At 42.1% G+C, this 25,533-nt stretch overlaps 1 protein-coding gene across 2 annotated transcripts in view; it reads left to right on the top strand.

Annotated features, from left to right (window-relative positions):
• The window catches only part of dnm3b (dynamin 3b), a 38,293-nt gene extending 16,656 nt beyond the window's left edge, over window positions 1-21,637 (top strand). For both annotated transcript variants that reach the window (XM_056742690.1, XM_056742691.1), the window contains exons 15-21: window positions 10,616-10,729; window positions 13,121-13,230; window positions 14,810-14,921; window positions 15,045-15,209; window positions 15,839-16,077; window positions 19,765-19,938; window positions 20,224-21,637. In XM_056742690.1, coding sequence (XP_056598668.1) covers window positions 10,616-10,729; window positions 13,121-13,230; window positions 14,810-14,921; window positions 15,045-15,209; window positions 15,839-16,077; window positions 19,765-19,938; window positions 20,224-20,266 — 957 coding nt within the window. In that variant the 3' untranslated portion in view covers window positions 20,267-21,637. The remainder of the gene's footprint in view (window positions 1-10,615; window positions 10,730-13,120; window positions 13,231-14,809; window positions 14,922-15,044; window positions 15,210-15,838; window positions 16,078-19,764; window positions 19,939-20,223) is intronic.
• Window positions 21,638-25,533: the final 3,896 nt, after the last annotated feature.

The raw sequence follows: 25,533 nt of genomic DNA on the forward strand, positions 1-25,533 counted from the left end.
GCTCTCAAATGACAGAATACTATCGAATACAACGCCAAGATTCAAAGCTGACAACGAGGATTTTATCGAGCATCCGTCAATAGTTAAGCTGTATTCTTGGTTATTACGTATGGCGTAATAACTGTTTCGTCTGAGTTCAGTAGAAAAAAATTGTTACTCATCCAATTTTTTAAATCAACTATGCATTCCTTTATTCGATGGAACTGCTGGGTTTCATGAGGCTTCGAGGAAATAAAAAGTTGAGTATCATCAGCATAACAGTGAAAGCTAATTCCGTGTCACTTTATTAAATCTCATAGAGGCAGCATGTATAATGCGAAGAGCAGAGGCCTTAAGACTGAGCCCTGTGGTACACCGTACTGGACTTGTGATTTGCGGGACATATCTTTGTTTATTGCTACTAATCGAAAACGGTCAGACAAATAAGACTTACACCATTTCAATGCTATTCCGTTAATGCCGACATAATTTTCAAGTCTGTGTACGAGTATGCTGTGGTCAATGGTGTCAAATGCAGCACTAAGGTCTAGCAGCACCAATAACGAAATACAGCCACTGTCAGACGCTAAAAGCAGATCATTTGTAACTCTGATCAAAGCAGTCTCTGTACTGTGACATGCTCGAAATCCAGACTGGAATTCTTCATTAATGTCATTCCTTTGGAGGAAGGAGCATAACTGAGTTGAAACTACTTTTTCCAGAACTTTAGATATAAAAGGTAAATTCGATATAGGCCTGTAATTCCCTAGTTCTTTAGGGTCGAGTTTGGTTTTTTTTAAAGAGGCCTTATAACAGCCACCTTAAATGCTTTAGGCACATGTCCTAATGTCAGAGATGAGTTAATAATACTAAGAAGAGGATCTATCATTTCTGGGAGCATTTCTTTCAGTAGTTTTGTAGGTATAGGGTATAGCACGCATGTTGTTGATTTAGATCAGGGCTACTCAAAGTCCGGACTCCGGTCCGGATCCGGTTGTTTGTCTTGTGACGCAACTCCGCTCAGACCAATCAACGCATGACATCACATGACCGCGCGAGAGAGAGACGAACACCGCCTGGTCATATGCTTTTGAATCGCTCTCGCGATAGTGCGATGTCAATTGCTGCCGTGAAATCCAGTAAACGTATGACGTTTGACGTAATCGAGTGGGATAATAAAACGACACATCACTGAGGTCAGTGCGCGGTAGAGATGCGCGGATGAGCAAAAATGTCACCCGCAACCGCTGCTTCAAATAAATGATCCACCCGCCCGCAGGTATAATTTTCTCTGATATAGATATCCGTATCCGATCGTCACCTTAATTACTCTAATTCTTTGTTTTAAACATGATGTTATCAGATTCGGTGACGTTAGAACTAATCTGCTAATCTCTGATGGTACAATAATACGTTGATCGTAAAATGCTTTTAAAGGAACATTCATTTATAAAACAAAAGTTTGTGTTCGGGCAGATTATCCTACATTTTCTTGATAAAATTAACAAAGGCGTTACTACCTTCAGACTTGAATATCGCCGTTTCTGTCATTGCAACACACAAACACACATGAATGACTGGATAACGTTACATTTTCTAGCACTGTCTATGTCTGCAAATGCTTAAATCTAATCCTTCGATTTAACACACACATGATGTACCATATTCAAGGTCTTGTGGCTTTCATATACACACACAATTCCTCACCGTCGTTGCATATTAAATAGCCAAACTTCGCTAAAACGCTCACACACGGTAATTTACTTTGTTTTGAATTCTCCCACCCTCCCGGATCTGTTTCGCCTCCATTTCTGCCTCTCTTCCGCCGGCACGCGCATAAATGAGTGCAAATTAGTTCCTGCCTCATGAAAAATGCATTTAAAAACATTTTTAGACAAATTTAGTTAATATTTATATATGATCTCATCCACCCGCGACAAAATGTATTTTTTTATTACCCGACCGATCATCCGCAGCGCCTGCGGATTTAACCGCCATCCGCGCATGACTAGTGCGCGGTTCTACATGTGAGGATGTCCGTTACTAAAAAAAAAGGTTTACGAAGAAAACAGAGCTTTTAAAGATGACTGGACAGAGAGGTACGGATTCTTGTGGCCCCAATCCAGCACAAAGCCGTTCTGTTTAATTTGTAACGAGACAGTTGGAATTATAAAAAGTGGAAATGTCAAACGGCACCATGAAACAAAACACAGATATTTTGAACAGAAGTATCCACACAACACAGAGGTGAGTACAACGAAACTACAACAGCTCTATATTTTGCACCATTTTATTTTTGGCCTATACCTCTTGGTATGTTTTGCCACTTTTGGATTTGTTGTAAATGTCTCCTTTTTTTCAAAAAAGTAATCGTAATTCATTATAAAAAGTTATAAGGATGTGTATTAAAAAACTAATTTTGAAACAACCAATTGTCCGGACCTTTGACATTCTCGTGAATTCAGATTTGGACCTTTGAAAGTAGACTTTGAGAAGCCCTGATTTAGATGATCTAATGATTTTAGACAGTTCATCGTGATCTACTGTAGAAAATAATTGCAATTTATCCTTAGGGGTGCTGTAGTTAGTTTGTTCAGCGGATTTCACTTCTGGTTACATTGTTATAATTTTTTCTCTAATATGTTGGATTTTACTAGTGAAGTAGTTCATAAATTCAACACTGTTATGCTGATAATCAGAATCTGACGTCGCTGACGACTTATTTTTTGTTAATTTAGCCACGGTGTTAAATAAAAACCTAAGGTTGTGATGGTTTTCTTCTATTAGTGTTGAAAAGTAGGCGGATCTAGACGTTTTCATGGCATTCCTGTATTTTCTAGTACTATCCTTCCATGCTATACGAAATACCTCTAAATTAGTTTTCTTAAAGTTCCGCTCCATTTTACAGGACGCTTTCTTTAGAGCCTGAGTGTGTTCATTATACCACGGTGTTGGGCTGCTATTTTTAATCTTTTTTAAACGCAGAGGAGCAACTGTGTCTAATGTTTCAGAGAAGGTAGAGTTAAAATTTTCAATAGTAGTGTCAAAATCGTCAACGTTTTTACTCATGCTAGATATTTTAGACAATTCAGGCAGATTATCGAGAAACGCATCTTTGGTAGTTGAAGTAATCGTTCTACCATATTTGTAACAAGGAGTTTGATTTGCAGCTGTAGTGAAGGAAACATAATGTCAGATAATGATCCGAAATGTCTTCACTCTGCTGAACGATTTTAACATCGTCCACATTTATACCATAAGAAAGTATTAAATCTAAAGTATGATTACGAAGGTGAGTGGGTCCTGACACATGTTGACTAACGCTGATGGAGTTAAGAGTGTCTTTGAAAGCCATTCCCAAGGCATCTGTTTCATTATCTACATGGATGTTAAAGTCACCAATGACAAGGACTCTATCTGCGGCCAGTACTAGTTCTGATAAGAACCCACCAAATTCTTTAATAAAATCTGTGTGGTGCCCTGGAGGCCTATATACAATAGCTAAAATAAATTTTAAAAATGTTTTGTCCTTAGTATTAGGTGTAGATACGTGAAGTACCATGACTTCGAAAGAATTGTATTTAAAATTAGACTTCTGAGAGGTTATTAAAGAATTATTGTGAAGTGCAGCGACACCTCCCCCTCTACCTTTCAGACGAGGCTCGTGTTTATAGTAATAATCTTGGGGAACGGATTAATTTAGAGTAATATAATCATCTGGCTTTAGCCATGTTTCTGTCAAACAGAGCATGTTTTGTTTATGATCAGTTATCAAATCGTTAATAAAAAGTGCTTTATTTGAGAGAGATCTAATATTAAGCAATCCGAGTCGTAACAGCTGATTATCTGTATTTTGTTCATGTTTGATTTGTTTAACGTTTAATGTTAGAGGTTTACGCATTATCTTATGTTTGCTTATCCGGGGGACAGACACAGTCTCTATTTTATGTTGTTTGTGAGAAGGACCTGACTGTATTATATAAGCACAAACTTTTATTCTGGATGCGATGAATCAAGATTAATCTTTTGACAGCCTTATATATAGTGATGATGTTTGACGAGTGTTGCTTTTTCAAGTGACCAATGTAGCAAATCTCTATAAAAGGGAAGGAAGGAGGCGGGAACTGGCAGACATTTAACAAGTTTTAATATAAAAAATAACAGCCGGCGGCCCCTCACGGACGACCGCCGGCGAACAAAACATGAACATAAATATAAATACAAACATAACACAAGTTCGGGCCCGGTCCTCTCTCCTCGACGGTCCGGTCGCTCGTTCCTTTTATATGCTCCTAATCTCTTACGTGATTCGAGGCCGGTGTGCGCACAGCTGGCGCTAATTCACAATTACTCACCGGACTCGAACCACGGTCTCGCCCCGCCTACTCTACTACAACCATTATAAACAACTCAATCTTGTAGTGATTTTTAGATCGAGCACTAGTTCAAGGAAGAGAAGAGGTGTGCATAAAACACGATCGATTTAGACATGTATAATAAGTCTGAACCTTGATATATATCGGCCAGCCCTAGGTTGCTTTCATGATTCTTATGCTCCATATGTCATGTCTTCGGTTCATGTTTTGTCACAGTATGAAACCTGACACTACCGTTCTACATTTACTTAAATAAAATATATGTTTCTATATCTTAACATTCAATATAGTTGTTTAACGTAAAATAATAAACAGTGTTAATGAAATGCCACGCCAGCAGAGTGAGCCATCTTGTGAGTATTGACTGTGTACTGCTCCCTCTCCACAAACTTGTTTGGCAGCCATATTAACATGGCTGCCACATGAGACATTTCTGACATGTAACCTTAAAAAGTGTATTTTATTTGAGAGAATATGAACCGTGTATGAAGATTAAAACTACCCAACAGTATATCAAATTAACCAACCTTAGAAATGTACATATGTAAAACACAATAATGCGTTAATAATATGAATGAGCAAAATCATGTATTATGTCAAAACACAGATAGGGACAGTTTCCTGCAGATCACATGCTTTAATTTAACTACAGTTATGCTAACTACATGCACACAATGGGATAGCCGAGGCTGTTAAGGATCCATTCGTTGTTGCCTTGTCAGCCCACAGAAACAATGTCGCTTTTGAAGCTGCCTTCGAGATGGGACAGCCTTAACAGCCTTCAGTCGCGCTGCTCTGACGCATTCGCTCTTGAAATGCAGCCTTCGAAGCACACAGCCCTTGAATTGGGACACAGCTATGGACTTTTTGCGAAGTATTGTCTTTTTCCATTGCTATTGTTTGCTTACTGTGTATGACCTTGCACGCCTTGTTTTCTGTCTTATCTCTTTGATTTATCTTGGATTGTTCACCTGGTTGGACTGTCTATTTTGATTTTGACATTTGCCTGTTTTATTGTTTTATGACTGTGGATTAGGTGTTGGACTTGTTTGCATTTCTGTTTAATTAAACATCAGCACATGGATTCATACAACTCCAATGCCTCGTCGTTATAGTTTATTAATACAAAAGATGCGTTCGCTGTCCTGGTCTTTCAATCTACACTGTGCTTTTTCTTTGTTTTTTTATTCTTGCTTTCTGCACATAAGACACTTGCACTAATCAGCTAAGAAAGCAGTAAACTTTTAAACATTGGGAATCACTGTGCTCACCTGTTCCGCAGCATTTTATCTACCGATCCAATGTATCTACCGTTCCACCTCTTTTTTCTTCGCCGGTCAAATATGAACAAAGGCAATGAGATGGAAGGAGAAAGAACCGCCCTGGCAAACGTGCTGGGATTTGCAACAGGCTGTGGGGTAAAGCACACAGTCCTGCCCATTATCCTACTCAACAATGTCTAGTTAAAAACAAGATGAATGACCTCATGACATGAGACAGGACATGAGAGAATGGAATATTCTCTGTCCGTCTGAAACATGGCTGACTGGTAAGATACCTGTTCCCGCTATTGCATCTTGTCTCCGTCCGTTCTTCCTGCCTCGTGAGTTCACGTCGGTCTTTGTTACTTTTGTGTAAATTCCGCCTCAAGCAGACACGGGTCTAAGCTACATGATATGCTAAGTGTCTGTAAAAATATATAACGTAGATTAAGACATCTTCTGATCTAGTTCCGCTAACATCAGTGAGTTTGCAGATGTAGCAGTTAGCTATCACAATATAACATTCTTCGAGCAGAAACCATGGGTGGACACAACCATCTGATCAGCAGTAAATGCTCGCACGGCTGCATATAAGGCTGGCCTTTTGTAGGGAGTCATAAGTGATTATAAAGAAGTGTTCTATGCCCTCTGACGTGCACTGAGAGCCGCTAATCTTTGGTTAAGGAAAGCGAGCAGAGTCTCAGTTTCCAGCTGAATGACTCCCGACGCATGTAGCTCGGACTAAGGACAATCAGCACCTTTGGTGGTAAACTAATACACAGTTTTCTGAAGTGAAGATACTCAAGACAAACACGTCACGTTCTCTCTAAGTGGAAGTAAAATTACACAGGAAAATCATGTCGCATGTTTACAAGCCCACAGACATTGCATTCTATGAGTGAACGGACAAATGTGTCACAGTGATATTTTATCTACTCTGAAGTTGCCGCAGGTCCCTGAGGTCTTACTTAAAAAACACCTGTTCTTACTAAAAACTAAATAAATCCATTGCTCTCTTGTCTCCCGTGTAGGGTTGGGTATCGTATTAATTTGAGCGAATCCGGTTCTTATCGATTCTCTGTTCCGACTCCAATATTTTTTGGGGGAGAGAAAAAAATACCAAATACTTGAAGAAAACTGTTTTTATCTTTTATTCTTGTCACATTTAGGCTATAACCAGTAATGTCAGGCTGTAACTTTTAACTGTGACAATTCATCAATTAATGAAATAAACAACACTTCCATTAAAGAATAATCAGAAGCAGTTACATTTATTAGATTATTATTTCTGCTGTCCTCCAATACAGACAAGGAGCTGGTCAGAGCTACTGAAGCTCTGCGTGCTGTCCAGGACACAACACGGATGGGGTTTGGTCTTCCTCCCCAATGGGGACTCCTGCAAGTTCACCACTTGGTCCCGAAAGGGAGTAGTGGGAACTTTGGGCACGTATCCAGGCCTGGGTCTCAGGATAACGTGAGAGTTACCAGGGCCGAATTGAAGGCAATCCGGGCCGAATTTAAGGCAATTCGGGGACAAAGAGAATGCTCGGAGATCCCCTACCCTCTTGAGCGCCAACAGGGGGGCCGTCTTACTCAGGAGAGGAAGATCAGAACCTCCGAAGGGCTCTTGGACCCACGTTAGGGTCAAAGAGGGTATGGAGCGGAGATGAGGCGGATTCCGCCCTCTCGCGCTCCTTAGGAACCCGAGGGGGATCGAGACATAAAAGTAAGCGTCCTTCAGGTCGATCGCCATGAACCAATCCTGACACCTGATAGATGTCAGGATGCGCCTCTGCGTGAGCACCCTGAACGGCAGCTTGTGAAGGTGCTTTGTTCACCGAGCCGAGCACAGTCTAGTGGAGTGTGCGATCGGCTGCAAGTACACCCGGGGAGAACGGAAAAAACTCTGCGATTAAGTGGGCGCCAGGCCCTGAAAAAGGCCCGGCTTTGGTGACGAGGCAGGAGTCGTCCCGTACCGACCGATCAGAGCCGTGGCTGTGAAGGTTCGGGCCCGATGTTGTTCTCCCTGGGGTCTTCCCTTCAGTGTCCCTCCTCGCGAGAAGGTTGCTGACGGGGTAGAGGTTTCCCCCTCGACCTCTGCTACCGGGGTGCCACAGGAACCAGAGCCGATGTCGAAGGGGTCCTGGGTTGCACGGAAGCAGACGTCACGAGGGATCGCGGCGTGAAAAAATGTGGCTAATTGCCACTGTCTGCTTCACCGTCAAAAAACTGCTGAGCGCAGTCCTCGACGGTGTTACCAACAACCCACCCTGCGAGATGGGTGCATCAAGAAAGCGGACTTCCTTGGTGTCACTCTTCTGCACAAGGTATAGCCGGGGGTGTCTCTCCTGGACCACTACCGTGGACATCGTCTGACCCAGGGCCAGTGCCGCCGCCTTTGTCCCGTAGGAAAACAGCCACCCGTGACTACAACTTCTGAATGACAATCTGCCCCTAGTGCGGGCGATCGTGTCCATCGCCCTCCTCGATGAGGGTGCCGCACCCAAGAGAACAGCGGGACATGCCGCGCTGAAGAATGCTCAGTCAGTCCTGAAAATGACTTTTTTGAAAAAATCTCTAACACCTCCGGAACCGCCGAGACGCCCAGGGGAAGGTCACTGCAGGTAGGGACGATCCGCTGCAACACGTCGTAGATCCGGCAACGTCCTGTTCGTAGTCATGAGCTAAGGCTCTGAAGAACAAAAAGGTAAATGAATGCTGCACGCCGGCTTCCTTTTATACCGGATATCCGGGGGCGGAGCCCGGCATGCAAATTTCATTGCCAAATTTCATTGGCCTTTTCTATAGTAGTCAGAGTTGATTGGTTCTCAAGGGCGAAACCCATCTGTCGTTCTCGACACAACGTCGAGAGACCGACAGAAAGGGAACACTGTGCATTTCTTCACATTAATGATGGGTTTCATCATATAAGAGTCAGGTACTTCCTCCCTTTCACCAAATATCTTTACCACACGTATTGCATTTATCAATGCTGTCATCTTTCTTCACAAAGTTTAACCAAACTTTTGAGCGCCGATGATAATGAACTGCGCGTTTTCGTAATAAGATAAGGTCCTTGTCGCAGGTCCTGCAGACAAAAATGCTCACTGCCGTTCACGAGTGAAAGAAAAAGTCAGGAATCGATAAACAGAACCAAAATGCACGTCCTATCGAATACCCGATACATAAAAAATGGAACTGGTTCTGGATACCCAACCCTCCTCCTGTGAGGCTGGGAACAGTGTTCTGTGTTGTTCTGTGCAGCCAACAGTAGAACAGTTAGCATGATTTGCTCAGCTTTGCTTACTTTTGCTATGGAATCGGAACTCAATACACGTGAAAACAAAAATGGCGGCGGCGCCATGGGTGGACACTGTAGTAGAGTAGGCGGGGTGAGACCGTGGTTCGAGTCCGGTGAGTAATTGTGAATGAGCGCCAGCTGTGCGCACACCGGGCTCGAATCACGTAGGAGATTGGGAGCATATAAAAGGAACGAGCGACCGGACCGTCGAAGAGAATGTTCTTGTGTTTTGTATTTATGTTTTGTTCGCCGGCGGTCGTCCGTGAGGGGCCGCCGGCTGTTATTATCTATATTAAAACTTTGTTAAATGTTTGCCGGTTTCAGCCTCCTTCCTTCCATGTCTGAATCGTATTACAGACACATTCATAAAAGAGGCGGTGATAATATAATAAGAACTGCTTCCTACGTCAGAAAGGGAGTGGGTTGTCATTTTTATGTTCTGAGTTGGCAAATGCACCAGAGACCTGATTTTAGCACTTTAGCATGGAAAGGTCTGGTTTTCAAGAAATTACCCCATTGAGGCAAACTTAAAAATGAGAATTCCCTTGCCTTTTCTACTATTCCAGAAACATATAACATTATTTCTTCAGCTAAACACAAACAAACGTTTGAATGTCAAAAATGTACGTAAAGGATTCATAAACCACAAACCGTCATCACGAAACCAATCCAAACCACAGGATTAATTACATAACCAAACTAAAACCATTAATCACATTAATGTAGGGTGTCATGAGGAGACAATATGTGTGTTTGTCCTTTGACAAGGGTCAGGTTGATAACACTTGGGTCTTTGAAATGATATCTGCACGTCATTCATTTTATTTGTTTACAGATGGTATGAATAAGTTCTGTTGTACTGTACGTGCACTTGCAGGGTGCTCCCTCGGGATGCACCGAAATGTACATTTTGGCCGATAACCAATAATTCTTTAACATTGGAAGATGTGCAACTGAAGTGGTTTAACACCAAGGAGAGATTCATAATTTATGGTCTATATTATATCTGCCTGATTTTATATTGGCCGATACCGTTAACATTGAAAATGACCATTAATTGGCCAATACTGATATGGGAGATAATATATTGTGCATTCTTAGTACCTATCAAACACTGTACTGCTGAAATGTGTGTATAAATATGTGTTTAAATGGGTTCATGGCTGCTGTAGCTCAGTTGGTTGTGTGTCGCGTTAGTAAGACAAAGATCATGGTACTTATAATGTACTGCCATTTTAATACCTTACATTAATAAATGATCAGATGAGCAGAGATAAAAGTTAATATCAGGTGTGAACAGATTGAAAGTTCGGTCTTTAATATAGCAGCTGAAAATAATTCATCTGTCTATGCTGCATGTATAATGTGCCAAGAATTGAAGAGATTTTTAGACAGCCAAGCTAAAAAATGCACTTAAAGTCTAATACTCTTGAGACATTACCATGCATGGGTTAACCTCACACGTCACTGCACTCAATGGAAAATCGGAGCCGTTTCGGTGATATGGATATTGTGTCATGGTTCACCTTCCTCTTGAGCTTTTTAATGTCACAGCAAATGACTGAATGTGTTTGTGAACAGCAGAAGAACTTCACCTCAGATCACTGTCAGTGCTTACAGATCTCCTCCACACCTTCACCTGCTATCCTGTGTTCAGGTGTAATGAGACTGAGTTGTGTGGTGTTTGTATTGTTCAGGTGATTCGCAAGGGCTGGTTGACCATCAACAACATCAGCATCATGAAAGGAGGAGCGAAGGAGTACTGGTTTGTGCTGACCGCTGAGAGTCTGTCCTGGTTCAAAGACGATGAGGTGAGATTGGGTTTGATTCCAGAGGGTTCTGCATTACAGCTCTGTGTGGAGTACCCCTTTGTTCACACGCCGTTTGACTTTTTAATACATTGTGGACTATTATAGCTGCATGATATGGCTAAAATGTAAACTAAACTGTTTTCTTTACATATTGATCAGTAACGATATTTATTTCGATGTATAACTTGTTAACATTGCCAGCTTTGAGAGTATGCCAACAATGAATGAAGCCAAAAGATAAAGGGTTCGTTAATTATATTTTAAATGACAGAAACAGATAAACACATGTTAACTTCCAAAACAGTTAGAATGAAATGAAAACAGTCATGGATATGAACCTATTAGACATGCAATATTGCAACACAGAGGATATCAGCCCAAGACCATGAACGACATGTACTAGTTCTTTCATTTTCATTTTGACTTAATTGAAAATGGAACTCTCTTCCTCTTGATGTTCGCAATAGCGAATGCTTATTGACTTTTAAAACGCGTCTTAAGACATATCTTTTTCAATAGGCTTTTTCTTAACCTTTTAATATGATCTATTGAGACTTTAATGCATTTTATATGTATCTGCTGTTTGCTTGTTGTGTTTCGTTCTATGTAGTTACCTGTAAATTGCCTGTGAGGTGACCTTGGGTTTTCTGAAAGGCGCCATGAAATAAAATGCATTATTATTATTATTATTAAAAAACTTCTTTGTAGTATCCTAGTGTAACTGGGGCCATGGATAACATATTGGCTTACTTGGCTGTAACCATGTGGCTCTCCTGTTTTTGTCAAGTGGTTGATATCCTTAAGACAACATCATATTGACCCTGTGACAACATTTAAATCAACCAATTAGATTTCAGAAATAGGTTTAAAGTTTATGTTAAGGTTAATCTTCCAACCAGGATTAGGTGCTTCTAGACCATTGTTTTTCATATATCATTTCCCTCTGATTTTAGGGGTAAGTTATGGTTGGGGTTTGGTGTGGGTTTAGGTTTTATTTATAAAAATGTTGTCCTTAGGTCAACAAAATATCTTGTCCTGAGCACATCAACCACTTGGCAAAATCAAGTCGAGTGTAACCCTGTTCCCTGAAAAAACAGGAACAAGATGCTGCGTTTCAAAATGCTATGGGAACATTCTTTTAGAGAGGTTGTGAAGCACGTGTGCCAAACATCGGTGGGTGACGTAATTAAATACACATGAAAAGGACATATCCTTGGGTTCAAACTTTGTCTGAAAGCACGTTCGGGCACACCCACAGTGCGGCATTGAGGCGCATCATCTATTTCCCGCTTTTTCAGGGAACAGGGTAACAGCCAAGTAACCAGAGACGTTCCCTATCAAAAGCTACACTCGATGCTGCGTTTCAAAATGCTATTGGAACAAGAATACCAACGTCGCCCCACTGGAAGTGTCTGAACTTTCCAAGGTTGTACAGTGTGTGCGCACAGACATTAAAGAGGCCTCAAACCTGGGATGTTGACTCAAGGACACGTGAGCCCAGATAGCCTGGACATCCAGGCTATAGAATCTGGCAAATGTGTGCGGAGATGACCAGCCTGCCACATCACACACTTGCTGCAAGGTGACACCCTATGCTAAAGCCATAGAAAATGAGACCCCCCTGGTTGAATGGGCCCTAACTCCTAGAGGCGAAGCTTGACCACACGCCTTCTAGGCCAGGGAAATAGCATCCCTCACACAATGTGACACAATTTGACACCCTGGTTGCGGCGCCCATAGCATATGAAAAGCTATTCCGACTTACGACACTGGCACAGGACCACATACTGGACACAAGCCTTTCTTTCTCCGGTGTCGTGATCGGTGGAGGGCAGAAGGCCTCAAGAACAACCAGATGCATGGTGAAGAATGGAACATTCAGAAGATAATTAGTGTGATGATACAAAATGGTTTTGACTTGCCCAGGGGCAAATTCCAAGCACGATGGCGAGACTGACAGGGCCTGCAAATCCCCAACTCTCTTCAGAGAAGTTATAGTCATTAAAAAAAACATATTTAGGATAGGAAACCTGACGGGTACTGACTCCACTGGTTCGATTAGGGTGCAAACCATGTAAATCCAATAGTTACTGAACTTTTCTGAAAAATAAAGGCAATGACCTGGTTTAATTTCATTCTGAGGTCAAGTAAATGATGACAAAACAGTAAAATATTTGTAAGGAACAGTAAATTAGTTAAAGAAGTCAGATTTTAGTAATGTAATGTAGATTTAGTCAATTAAAATAATCGTAATATTTCGTCAACAAAAATTTGACTAAAACTAAGATGATGGGGATGACTGAAATATGACTAAAACTAAATCAAGGGTTTCTGTCAAAATGACCACTGGATTTTGTTCTGTAACACTTTTGTGTCTTTTGGATCACACAGGAGAAAGAGAAGAAATACATGCTACCGTTGGATAACCTCAAAGTGCGAGACGTAGAGAAAAGCTTCATGTCAAGCAAGCACATGTTTGCCATCTTCAACACAGAACAACGGTAAGAGCACACATGCAGAAATCACATCAGCTCATCATAAAATTGGAGTAAATCTATAACATGGCGCTCTGGAATACTTGATTTTGATTGGCTAGTCACAGTTTCCAAGGTCAGTTATTACCGCTCACAACTAATCATGTACAGACATGTGACTTGTGCAATGTAATAATGATCACTGTTATTCAATCAAATTGTATCTGAACCTGAAGTGGTGTTGGCTTTTAAAACCGAGAGTAAACAGCTTTTACTTGTGAGAGGTCTAAACCGTTGCATTGTGAGGACATATTTGGTCTGGATCATATTCGTTCCAGCGACATATTTGTGATTCCCATATTTGTTTTGAGGACATAACATTAGACGTTCTTGGGACATAGTGATTACCTCCTCAAACATACCTCGACCTCTTGTTTTACCACAGAAGTTTAGCAGGATGTCTAGTTTTTTAGATACAACAATGAAAAGTTTATTCAGTTACTCTCACAAACATCAGGGTCCTTTCATTTAAACGCACCACATCGATCAAAAATCACTCAAATACTGTATAAGTACAAGAAAGGATCAATAAACCGCTAAGTAATATGTCAGACCGTGAGGTAAAACAACCCTTAATGTTTCTGCAAAGAGCCGCACATGCTTGAGAAGCACACACACAAGCATGCACACATTATGCTACATTATATTATATTCTGTTGTTGTTGTGAACGAGAGTGACTCACATGCTGTATTGAGAGATTGACTTGCTTTCTGTAATTCATTCGGTCAGCAGCTCCTCGTACAGAATGAGATGTGTGATTCAAATGTCAGATGACTGAGTAGTTGAGTGAAAAGGCGTGTTCGTTCAGTAGCTCAGACCCACTCTAAGACACTATTGGCTCATGCTCAGTAACCCTCTTGATTTGATCCCTTATTTATTGCCCCCGTGTTTTCTGTCCTGTGAGGGTTCATTCCGTTTCATGTGGTGAGAGCTGTTTGAGTTCAGTGTAGTTTAGTCCAGTTATTTGTACCTAATTTTAATGTTTATCTTTAGTCTTGTCCAATGTAGTTTAGTCCATGTTCTTGTCACTCCGCCATGTTTTACCTTGTCCTTTGTATATAGCCCCTTTGTGGGGAGTCTTTGTTTTTGTATACTGCTTGAGTTTAGTTTTCCCCATCAAGGGTGTTTTTGTTATTATTTAAATAAAAGTCTTTGTGTTCACTAATGCTGCCAGGTATTGGGTTCTCTGCATGTGTTTCATGACAATAATCCTTCATGTCAGTTACGAACCAGAAGTAGCAGGTCCTTTCGTTTGGCGTGCGAATGAGATATCTCTCGTTCAGACTCAAAAGGCTGGCTTGTTCCTTCACTGAAGTCCGTATCTGTTAAGTACATTCAACAACTCATATGCTCTGTCAAAGCTCTCACTCCAACCCCATTGGCTCGTGCTTTAGACACTATTTTAACGCAAGAAGCTAAATGTGCACGAGTGAAAGATTTCAGTCAAGCAGAAATATGAGTCAATGCAAAAAGAAGGATTCACTCATGAACATAACATCTGTACTGTACACGTGAAGAAGACTGTTTGTGTTTTCTGGCCTGTAGAAATGTTTTTAAGGACAATCGGTTTCTGGAGTTGGCGTGTGACACTCTGGAGGAGGTGGACAGCTGGAGAGCATCGCTCCTGCGCGCCGGAGTTTATCCAGAAAAGGCTTCTGTGAGTAACTCTTGGGATTACTGAACCGCTGATGATGACAGGACTGATGACCTGTTCACTGTTGCTGTTGCTTTTGTCAACAGAATACTCTTGTCACTTTCTGTTGCTTCACTATTTTGTCAGGTGGAAAGTGAAAGTTCTGGTCAATCCGAGAACTTCTCCATGGATCCTCAGCTGGAGAGAAAAGTGGAGACCATCCGTAGCCTGGTGGACTCCTACATGGCCATTGTTAGCAAATGCATCCGTGACCTTATGCCCAAATCCATTATGCACCTCATGATCAATAATGTGAGTTAACAGATGTCCCTTATAAAATTATTCATGCTTTCTTAAAGAACTGATTACAGAGACCATGATGATGATGATATTTTAAGGGTAGCAATTGCAATATGTTCATAAACAATTGACCTCCTTATATATACTGTATAATTTCTAATATTAGAGTAGGTTTACACAACAACGATGGAGTAGACAATGTAAAAGTCTTTTGGTTGTGTAAACACTTAAAGGTTCTTATGCAGATGGCAGTAATGACTGCTGGCTCTAACACATGACAGTCAAGTGTAGAACGGAATAAAGTGACATGCCTTTGACAAACTGACAACAGACTACTCCAACATCAGAAGCATCAAACTGATTACAATCCCTGTCATGAACAGAATATCTTGGCCATCTTGGAACGTTCCATTGGCGTCACTCAGTTTGCTAGAATGCCACAACACGCCCATGGCTTTGGAAAATGGGATACACTTTAACTGTGGTCATGTGTTAGTTTAGCAAATATAATGGGTTAGGGTTAGCTCACACAGGAGTAAATACGTTTTCATAATCATTTATGCTTATAACTATAGATGCACATGCACAGTCAGCTTGCTCTTGAGGTTCACCACTGACCCCTGATATCTCCTCTTCTAAAGGTGAAAGACTTCATTAACGCAGAGCTTTTGGCTCAGCTCTATTCGGCTGGAGACCAGAACGCTCTGATGGATGAGTCGCAGGAGCAGGTGCAGCGCAGGGAAGAGGTTTTGCGCACTCATCATGCTCTGAAAGAGGCTCTGGGCATCATTGGAGATATTTCCAGCACCACCATCTCCACTCCACTGCCTCCTCCTGTGGACAACTCATGGCTACAAACTGCACAGAGCGGCTCTCGCAGGTAATATAGCCGTCTGTACTCTGGACGATGTCCAGACTTATGGTCCAAGTGACACCTCTGGCCTAACCTTGCACAGATGAGTGAGGGCGAGAAGGTCCGCCTTCTCGACATACCCATCTTGTGAGGTGAGGCTGTTTGGTGATTATGTCGAGCAGCATTTCTCGACAGTATAGAAGCAGACAGAGGCTTTCAAGCTGTTTTTCACAGCCGCTCTCACCCTCTTCACGATGGTGTTCAGCAACCCGATGTTGCGTCATGGCGAGAAGCAACATCGAGTATACTCAGCAGCCTTCAGCAAAACTCTCAAATCGACGGTGCGTTGAGCTGCATCACCAGGCAGGTAAATCACCGTCATGGTGGCTTTGGCAAACGATCCGTCTCAGCTACTCGATCCAATTCGCCAGACCTCCTCTCAAGTTTCGAGGCATCCTCTCAACCTCGATCAGAGGCAGGGATGCTCCTGTACTATGGGCCGAGGTCCCCACCCTGCTGGCGAAGGCTATCGAGCTGTCCCTCTAGCCAATATTTTCGGGGGGTTGCGACCCCTTCTAGATCTGTGTACCCTGAACAAGCACCTGAACAAGCTGCCGTTCAGGATGCTCACGCAGAGGCGCATCCTGGCATCTATCAGATGTCAGAATTGGTTCATGGCAATCGACCTGAAGGACGCTTGCTTTCATGTCTCGATTGTCCCTCGTCATCACCCGTTCCTACGGTTCGCTTTATAGGGTCAGGCATATCAGTACAGAGTCCTCCCTTTCGGACTGTCCCTGTCCCTGCGAGTCTTTACAAATATCGTGGAAGTATATCAGGGAGAGTGGTGTGTGGGTACTAAACTATCTCGATGACGGGCTTATCATGGCACACTCTCGAGATCTGTTATGTACACACAGGGACCAAGTGCTCCGACTAGATCGATTGGGACTACAGGTCAACGAGGAAAGACCAAGCTCTCCCCTGTGCAGAGCATCCTCTTTCTCGGTATGTAACTCAACTCAACTCGGGGGTCCCTCTCAGGCAGGTTACGAGGCGCGTCGTGGTGACGACCGACGTCTCCCTGAAGGGTTGGGGTGCAGTGTGCAATGGGTACGCAGTGTCTGGAAGCTGGACCGGTCCCAGCCTGCACTGGCATGTCAATTGCCTAGAGTTGTTGGCTGTGCTACTTGCACTGAAGTGGCTACAACCTCTTTTGCAGGACAAGCACGTGCTGGTCTGGTCGGACAGCACTGCCGCCATAAAGTACAAACCATCAGAGTGGCATTCGCTCAGAGGAGCTAACACGACTCGCCCGACGCCTCCTACTGTGGAGTCACCAGGTGATCCGCTCCCTGAGAGCTACATACATCCTAGGCGACCTGAAACAGACAGCCGACACACTCTCTCGTCAGTTGACGCCTCATGGAGAGTGGCGACACCTTGACGTGGTCCTGGCGGGCCTCACTTAACGATGAAGACCGTTCTTCTGATGGCGCTTGCTTCCATCAAGAGGGTAGGGGAAATACTAGCATTCGTGATCCTGACACCCGGCCGGACTACGTGCCCATAGTTCCCTCCACTCCCTTTCGGGACCAGGTGGTGAACTTGCAGACGCTCCCCACCAGGAAGGAAGACCCAACCCCATTTGTGTTGTGTCCAGTACGCCCACTGCACCTCTACTTGGACCGCACGCAGAGTTTCTGGAGCTCTGATCAGCTCCTTGTGTGTTTTGGAGGTCAGCAGAAGGGGAGGGCTGTCTCCAAACAGAGAGTATTGCACTGGATTGTTGACATTGTCACAGCGGCGTACCGATCTCAAGATTGCCCCTGCCCGCTCTTAGTGAGAGCTCAGTCCATCCGTGGGTATAGCCTCCTCGTGGGCACTGGCTCAGGGTGCCTCTCTGGCAGACATCTGCAGAGCTGCGGGTTGGGCTATGCCCAACACCTTTGCGAGGTATTACAATTTCCGCATAGAACCGGTATCAGCCTGTGTCTTGCATGGCAACATGTAGTGCCTTCAGCCGGTAGGGCATATGTCTGCGAAATCAGTGTGTTTTTTAGCCTCCTTTCTTCCCCCCATGAGGTGAATAACAGGCATCCCATCCATCACTAATCAAGCACCCCCTGCAGGTGGGCTAGGCAGAGCAGCCCTGCCCCTTTCTTAGCTATCCAGATAAAGCTCTAACCGTACCTAGTGCTATTGGATGTTGTAACTCACCCAGTCGGGTGGTTCCGTCTGATGTATCCTCATGATTGGTGCCCAACTTGGTAACCCATGACCTCCCCTAGGTGGACCTCCACCTCGCGGTTAACTACTTCAGTTCACATATTTTTCCCATGAGCTCTCCCCTGACTGTGAGACCATGCGGGTGTCCCCACTAGAACTCCTCCCGATGGTAGGAAGTAGTCTATGTACTGCGTTCCCCATTCGAGGAAGTGCACTTACCCAGTGCCCTTACGGCATTGCCCGTGAGGACCGAAGGGAGAGGCTTCCCACCTTTTCAAAAGCTCTGAGACCCTCTACCTACCTATCCACTGGAAGATTACAATTTTATGAAAGCGCTCACATCTGTCGAGCCCAGGCAAATCACCGTGGCTTTGCTAGAGATTGTGATATGGCACAGCGTTGTGGCGTTTTCAATAGGAACCCCATCTGTCGGTTCGACACAACGTCGAGAGACCGACAGAAAGGGAACGTCTTGGTTACAGATTTAACCTCAGTTTCCTGATGTAGGGAACAAGAAGTTGTGTCCTTCTTGCCACAAACACGTGCCGACCGCTGCAGCAGTTATGAGAGGCTCTCAGGCTCCTCAGAACTAAAGGTGAATGAATGCAGCACGCCATCTCCTTTTTATACCCGGATATACGGGTGCAGAGTCCGGCATGCAAATTTCATTCGCCAATTTCATTGGCCCTTTCTAAACTAGTCGAAGTTGGTTAGGTTCTCAAGGGTGAACCCCATCTGTCAGTTCAACACAACGTCTCATTCCCTCCATCTAAGGTTACTGAGGTTACATCCGTAACCAAGACGTTTTTATTGAATCTATAAGTGTCTACGGGTATGTGATAGATTCTATTAGTGGGATGTTTAATTCGTTTGCAATAATGCCAAAAACACACTACAAGTTTGTAATGGTTTTAATGTACAAACCTAATGGTTCATGATGGTATTTTAATGGAATTTATAATTTCTGTTATGGTTTCTTTTGGGTTTCATTTGTTTTATCAGTAGATTGTTAAATTTCTAATCTGATCTCTTCAGATCAACCTGTTATATACAGGTATTTTCTGCTTCTTTATTGAAACATTCATATTTCCCACAAATTCTATATATATATATATAGCTCACATAAACTGTATCTAACTATAACACATATCTATCCTACCTGTACAGTATAGGGGTGCACTAGATCTTTAAAGAGGTCACGGGGTGGCGACCATGACCATGTTGAGAACCATTGGTCTAACAACAGGGGCTGTGCAATAAAATACAATAGAACGCATTAGAACCCATGATCATTTATGTCCACACTGGATCCGGTGCAAAGGGACACAAAAAAGCAGTTAAGAACAAGCGGTCCTGTGCAGACACGATGGAAATGTCTCTGACTTTAGAACGGCAGATTCATTGGAATGGAATAAAAGTCTGGAGTGTATTTTCAGTGCTCAATGGTAATGCTTTTTCACAATGTTCTTTCTGCTTATCCCGCAGGTCTCCTCCACCCAGTCCTACTGCCCCGCGCCGGATGTCAGCGGGTCAGAGGCCGGCCGGTAGAGGAGCTCCTCCACCTCCATCCCGTCCAGGACCTTTAGGGCCCTTAAATAACAGCGCTGACAGCCCACAAGTTCCCAGTCGGCCCAACAGAGCGCCCCCTAGCATTCCCAGGTATTGTGTTTTATCATGTCATGCACTCACATCGCACATGGTCTGCTTTTTTGTGATGTTCATCAGTGAACAAGCGCTAGTTACTCTTCAGGCTACTAGACACAGTAACCTCAGCTAACTTGACTAAGATTAAGCTTGTGTAGCTAGACATGTCTCACAAACTGAAAATTCCTTTGAGCTACTTACTAACATTGTCTCTTTTGTCTCTCACCCCTTCATGCGTTTCACACCCTCCTCTCTTCTCTTTGCCTTCGTATTTTCTTCCTCCTGATCATTCAAACGTAGCCGTCGGCCACCACCTTCCCCGACCCGACAGGTTCCTCCGTAATCCTCCGTTACTGCTCTTTGTGTCCGCTTCTCATGTAAACAGTGAAACAACATGTGTGTGGTATGGGTGATGTAAGAACTCAATGTAAAGCTGCATGTTTCTCTGGTGTATTTCTGCTGTCGTGCTGGTGTCAGTTTGGTGTTTTGTGTCAGTGCCTGTGATTGACTTCACTTCACTCCGTCTGTCTAACTGGAACGCGCTCTTCTGGTGTCATGAAATTACTTTTTCTTGCATGGGTTTGTTTTCCGGTCAAGCTATATCTCATCGTACGAGATGTGTGTGTGTGTGTGATTTGTGTGTAATCTAGTTGACTATTGTTGTGTTTCCTCTTATAGCGCTCACTGGTTTTCTTTCTTTAACTGTAGTCCTTATGCTGAAAGGAGATATTTCTTTTAGTTGTTGTGAATAGTTTCTGGTGAATATTTGGACCAGAGGCAGAGCATCTCACAGGCTAAAGGTGAATGGTTCCTGTTATACACAACACACAGGACGAGTGCGTGGCGCGCTGCCTGATAATGATGTTCTAGTTCATCTAAACTTGAACGCTTTAGATGCTTCAGTTAGCCAGTGGTGTGCGTGTCAGATATCTAGAATGCCAGACAATAATCCAGTGCCGTTTTCCCATACTTTGGCAATAAGTCCAGCCGTTTGTGTCGTGTTTGTAAGTTTTTTTGTGAGTCTGTATGGCTCTTGTCAGTAATATTGAAGCGTTAATGAATCTAGACGTGTTTGTTTCTTGTACTCATGTTAAGTAATGATGACACTTACAGGACTAGTAAAGTCAAGCATGCATGAACGCTGGTGAGTGTGCAGATATATATATGAATCTGTGGGTCGAGGGATTGAAGTGATGTTAGTGTGTACTAACACAATGAGACACAGCTGGAGACACACACTGAGGTGTTTAGGTAGATGAAGGTGTTTTATCAGTAGTGATCATTATCTGACACTTAACAGTAGGACTATTTCTCATCCATAGGGTTTGGGATGTCAACAGTATGACACTTCAGCGCATAACACACGTCATGTACCATGTTATGTGCTATAACACGTGAACGATAGCTCACATGAAACGTTTTCCGTCATCTGTCAGTATTATTGAAACAATCATGAAATATACTTTTGTATTCAACGCTGACTTTAAGAATAGTGGATTCGAGACATCTTCAACAGTGATTCTTCATCTGAGGATTAATCATTCAGACACACTTTGGATTGTATGAATGCTGGAAATGTGTCCTTTGATTTGAAATGTGGTATAATAAGTTATTTAAATGGGATGCACTCCCTCTTGTATTTTTGACTATGGCTTGATGTACTGTACCTTCTTCATATGTATGAAATGAAATAAATTAAAGAATACAACACCGAGAGGATCTGAAGCGTGTCATTATTTACATAGTCAATCAGTTGTTTGTAAGCAAAGCAGAAAATATGTGTTCTTGTGTTTTTACAAATCTTTTCATCAAAAGCATTTGCATTTATGTCCAAAATGATTTGCTTTCGAAGAGTTGTGCAAACTCTAAAGTGTTTAAAAAAAAATTGTTTGAAATAAATGAATGAAGTAAAATGAGTCAATAAGAGCTCAGAATAGACGTGAACTCCTGCAGTGCTGTTCATCGGATCATCTCTGGGTGAGTGCTGGAGAAAATGACGACTAAACATATCTCTAAATTCAACACTCAACTCAACTCACTCAACTTTATTTATATAGCGCTTTTTACAATTTCCATTGTTACAAAGCAGCTGTACAGGAGACATATTGACTATGAGAAAAACTAAAGTCATATACCTGTAAAAACAAGAAAAAGGTGAAAACACAAAAGACAGACATACCCACATACAAACACTCCACACACACAATATGCACACGTACTAACACACATCAACATAGACACACACACATACACGGACGGACACACTGACAAGCACGCGCGCACACACACACACACACACAAACACACAGACAGACAGACATGCACTCACAGTGAAAGCACACATTTAAGATAAAGGAGAGAGAAACACAGGTCAGATATTAAACGGACTATAAATAAATAGGAAAAGGATCTACCACCTGCACTTGATTTTTGAATTCTAGGTATTACCAACTGACAGGATGCCTGAGAGCGTAATGCACGTGGAGGATTGTAATACAATAGAAGTTCGCTCAAATAATGCGGAGCTAAATCATGTAGGGCTTTATAGGTAATAAGCAAGATCTCATCCGTCAATAGTTAAGCAGTATTCTTGGTTGTTACGTACGGCGGTTTTCGGTCCAGTAAGTAACACTTCTGTTTTGTCCAAGTTCAGTAATAAGAAATTGTTACTCATCCAGTTTTTTATATCGACTATGCATTTGAGGAATATATATAAAGTTGAGTATCATCAGTATAACAGTGAAAGCTTATTCCGTGTCACTTTATTATATCTCCTAACACAAAGACTGACTACACTGAAGATGATCAAATAGTGAAGTCATGAGACCTGTCATCTATTAAACTAAGAACACATCTATTAAACTAAGACAACTGCATTCTATGACCAAACTCTCAGCTGTATGTTATGATTTGCTGCAGTTTAAATATTCACCTGTAGATGGTGGCAGAAGCTCATCTTTCGTGAAATCAATCTCTTCCCCAGTGTCACAAGTCATGTGCGACCAATTTCTTACATTTTTTGTGGATAAGATGAGAGATATAGTCAAGTTCCTCTTTCCTCCCATTCTGCACTACCATCTTGAGTCAGTTTGAGCCTGTAACTCTATCTGATATTCAAGTCACTGTGAGCCAGCTAAAACCTTCTGGTTCGCTATTTGACATTCTTCCCCCGTTCTTTTTCAAGCACACAAGATGTTATTGGGCCGACTATCCTTAAGATTATGAACAGTTTCAGATGAAATGAAGGATGTCATTGTCAGGCCACTTCTTAAAAAGCCCTCATTAGATTTGACAGTATTGTCCCACTGAAGGCCAGGTTCTAATCTCTCGTTTATGTGAGAGATTTCAGGGAAAATAGAATGTCACCTACAGAGATTCCTGCTTAATAACAATATTTTTTAAGTGTTTCAATCGGGTTTCACGAAAAAAAGTTGAGAATGATATTTTATGACTCTCGACTCGGCTCAATCTGTGGTATAAATCCTGTTAGCAGGATCTGAGCGCAGCATTCGACATAATTGATCACACTTTAGTGTTAAAGCACTAGTGAAGAATATTTTTGCCAATCTTGACAATGCATTCAAACTTGATAAACATATCAAAACTGAAGTAAAAAACTGTTTTTCCACCTCAGAGTCTTAGCTAAGGTAAAACCATTTCTCTCTTTTAAGGACTGTGAAAGGATTATCCATGCTTTTATCTTAACAGAGCTTGGCTATTGTAACTCCATCTATTTGGATTTTAATCAAACAGCTTTAAATCGGCTCCGAATCGTACAAACTGTGGGTGCTAGAGTCCTTACTGGTGTGAGTGAACGAGACCACATTACTCCAGTACTAAAATCTTTGTATTGACTATCAGTTCACAAATTGATTTTTAAATTCTGCTGCTGGTTTTCAAAGCTATGAATGGGTTCGCTCCTGTCTGCTCCATTCATAATCCTGGAAGATCACTTAGGTTATATAGCCAGAGGTCTTTAAATGTCCCTCATACTAAATTAAAAACGAGAGGAGATTGGGTCTTTGCTATTGCTGCACCGAGACTCTGGAATAACCTGCCGGTTCATGTTAGATTGGCTCTTACAAGGCATGACTTTAAATCAAAACCCATCTTTTCTCGTTGGCTTTTAATTGTAATTAGTTGGACTTTGTTTACTTATCTCTATGCTGTCATTTCTCAGGCTGTGTTAATTAGAATTGTTTTGTTGGTTTTTTGTTTTGATGGATTGTAAAGCACCTTGGTTGTAGATACTACACAGTTAAAAGGATCATCATAAATGCATTAATAAGCCAGAGGACCAGCAGTAGATATCAATAACCAACAGCACATAAGAATAGGAAGATAAAACAATAAGATGAGTATTGCAAACAAGAACCAATCCTTGGCCTTTTCCCTGCTATTCAACATTCTAATGGAGACGGGCACAAAATAACTTTTAAACCGCTTCAGTTGACATTTAGGCACTAAAGGTCCCAGCCAGTATCCTGTGTGCACCTCTGCTCATATAATGTTTGGAGTGATGGGTATTCATTCCACCCCATGGTTTCTATGGCAGTCTGGACAGTGCAAGAAAGTATTTTTTTGTGATTGTGCAGAAAGGTCACCACCCCAGGCTTGAATCCCGTTTCTGATAAGACTCTCCAGAACAGCCCGATAACACAAAGTCATCGTTTTTTCCCTTGACACCATGTCTTAATCTTCTCATAAAAACGTCAATCTTTGTTGGAGTTTAGTATCAACATGGACCTGCCATGTAAGCATGTTATCAATGTAGATGCCAAGGTACTTCTAGGAACACACCTGATAGATTTGAGTGTCATGAATAACAAAAAGAGCTGCTCTGGGGTCAAACACTATCTTTTCCATTTTAATGAACATTTAAAGTCAAATTGTCGGCATCACTGGGTTGGCTCTCCAGCCAGGGTTTATCCTGCCTTGATGCCCGATGACTCCTGAGATAGGCGCAGGCTCCCCGTGACCCGAGGTAGTTCGGATAAGCGGTAGAAAATGGAAGGCAATGGAATGAAATAACCCTGATTTTTTTAATGCTGACTCTCATTCTTGTTTGCTTTTGTTGGAATTCAATAAACACTGCAATATATGACTGCAATACATGCAGGATTTAAATGATTTTTAAAAAACAATCACTGAGAGATTAAAACAAAAATAGTTGTTGTTGATTATTGCCTTTTATGTAGTATTTTACTGATTACGCATTAGTAAAAGGGTTATGTAAAGTGGACATAAGCCTATAAAGTGGGCTAAGAACAATCCCCTTCACTGAACAATCACTGACACTGTTTAATTTTGCAAAAACTCGTTTTAATGAAGGAATCTTATTACACTGCACAATAAACCGTACATCATTTTTGCTGCTTGTTCATGATGTCCATGAGTGCTTAGCGTGCCTAAACTAAACTATTTTGCACAGGGTTTCGCTACCATCTGCAGGATGGGGTGTTTGAGACGGAGGTAGGCAGAATTATTTCTGAAACGGGAGCTTTCAGTCATTACTGACGATCAACAGGTTAAAATCTAACCTCTTGCGACCCAATAATAGCTGTTTGTTAACAGCACAAAATAAGACCGCAAAACTCCCGTTATTATAAA

Source organism: Triplophysa dalaica, chromosome 3, assembly GCF_015846415.1.
Source record: "Triplophysa dalaica isolate WHDGS20190420 chromosome 3, ASM1584641v1, whole genome shotgun sequence".
NCBI classification, from domain to species: Eukaryota; Metazoa; Chordata; class Actinopteri; order Cypriniformes; family Nemacheilidae; genus Triplophysa; species Triplophysa dalaica.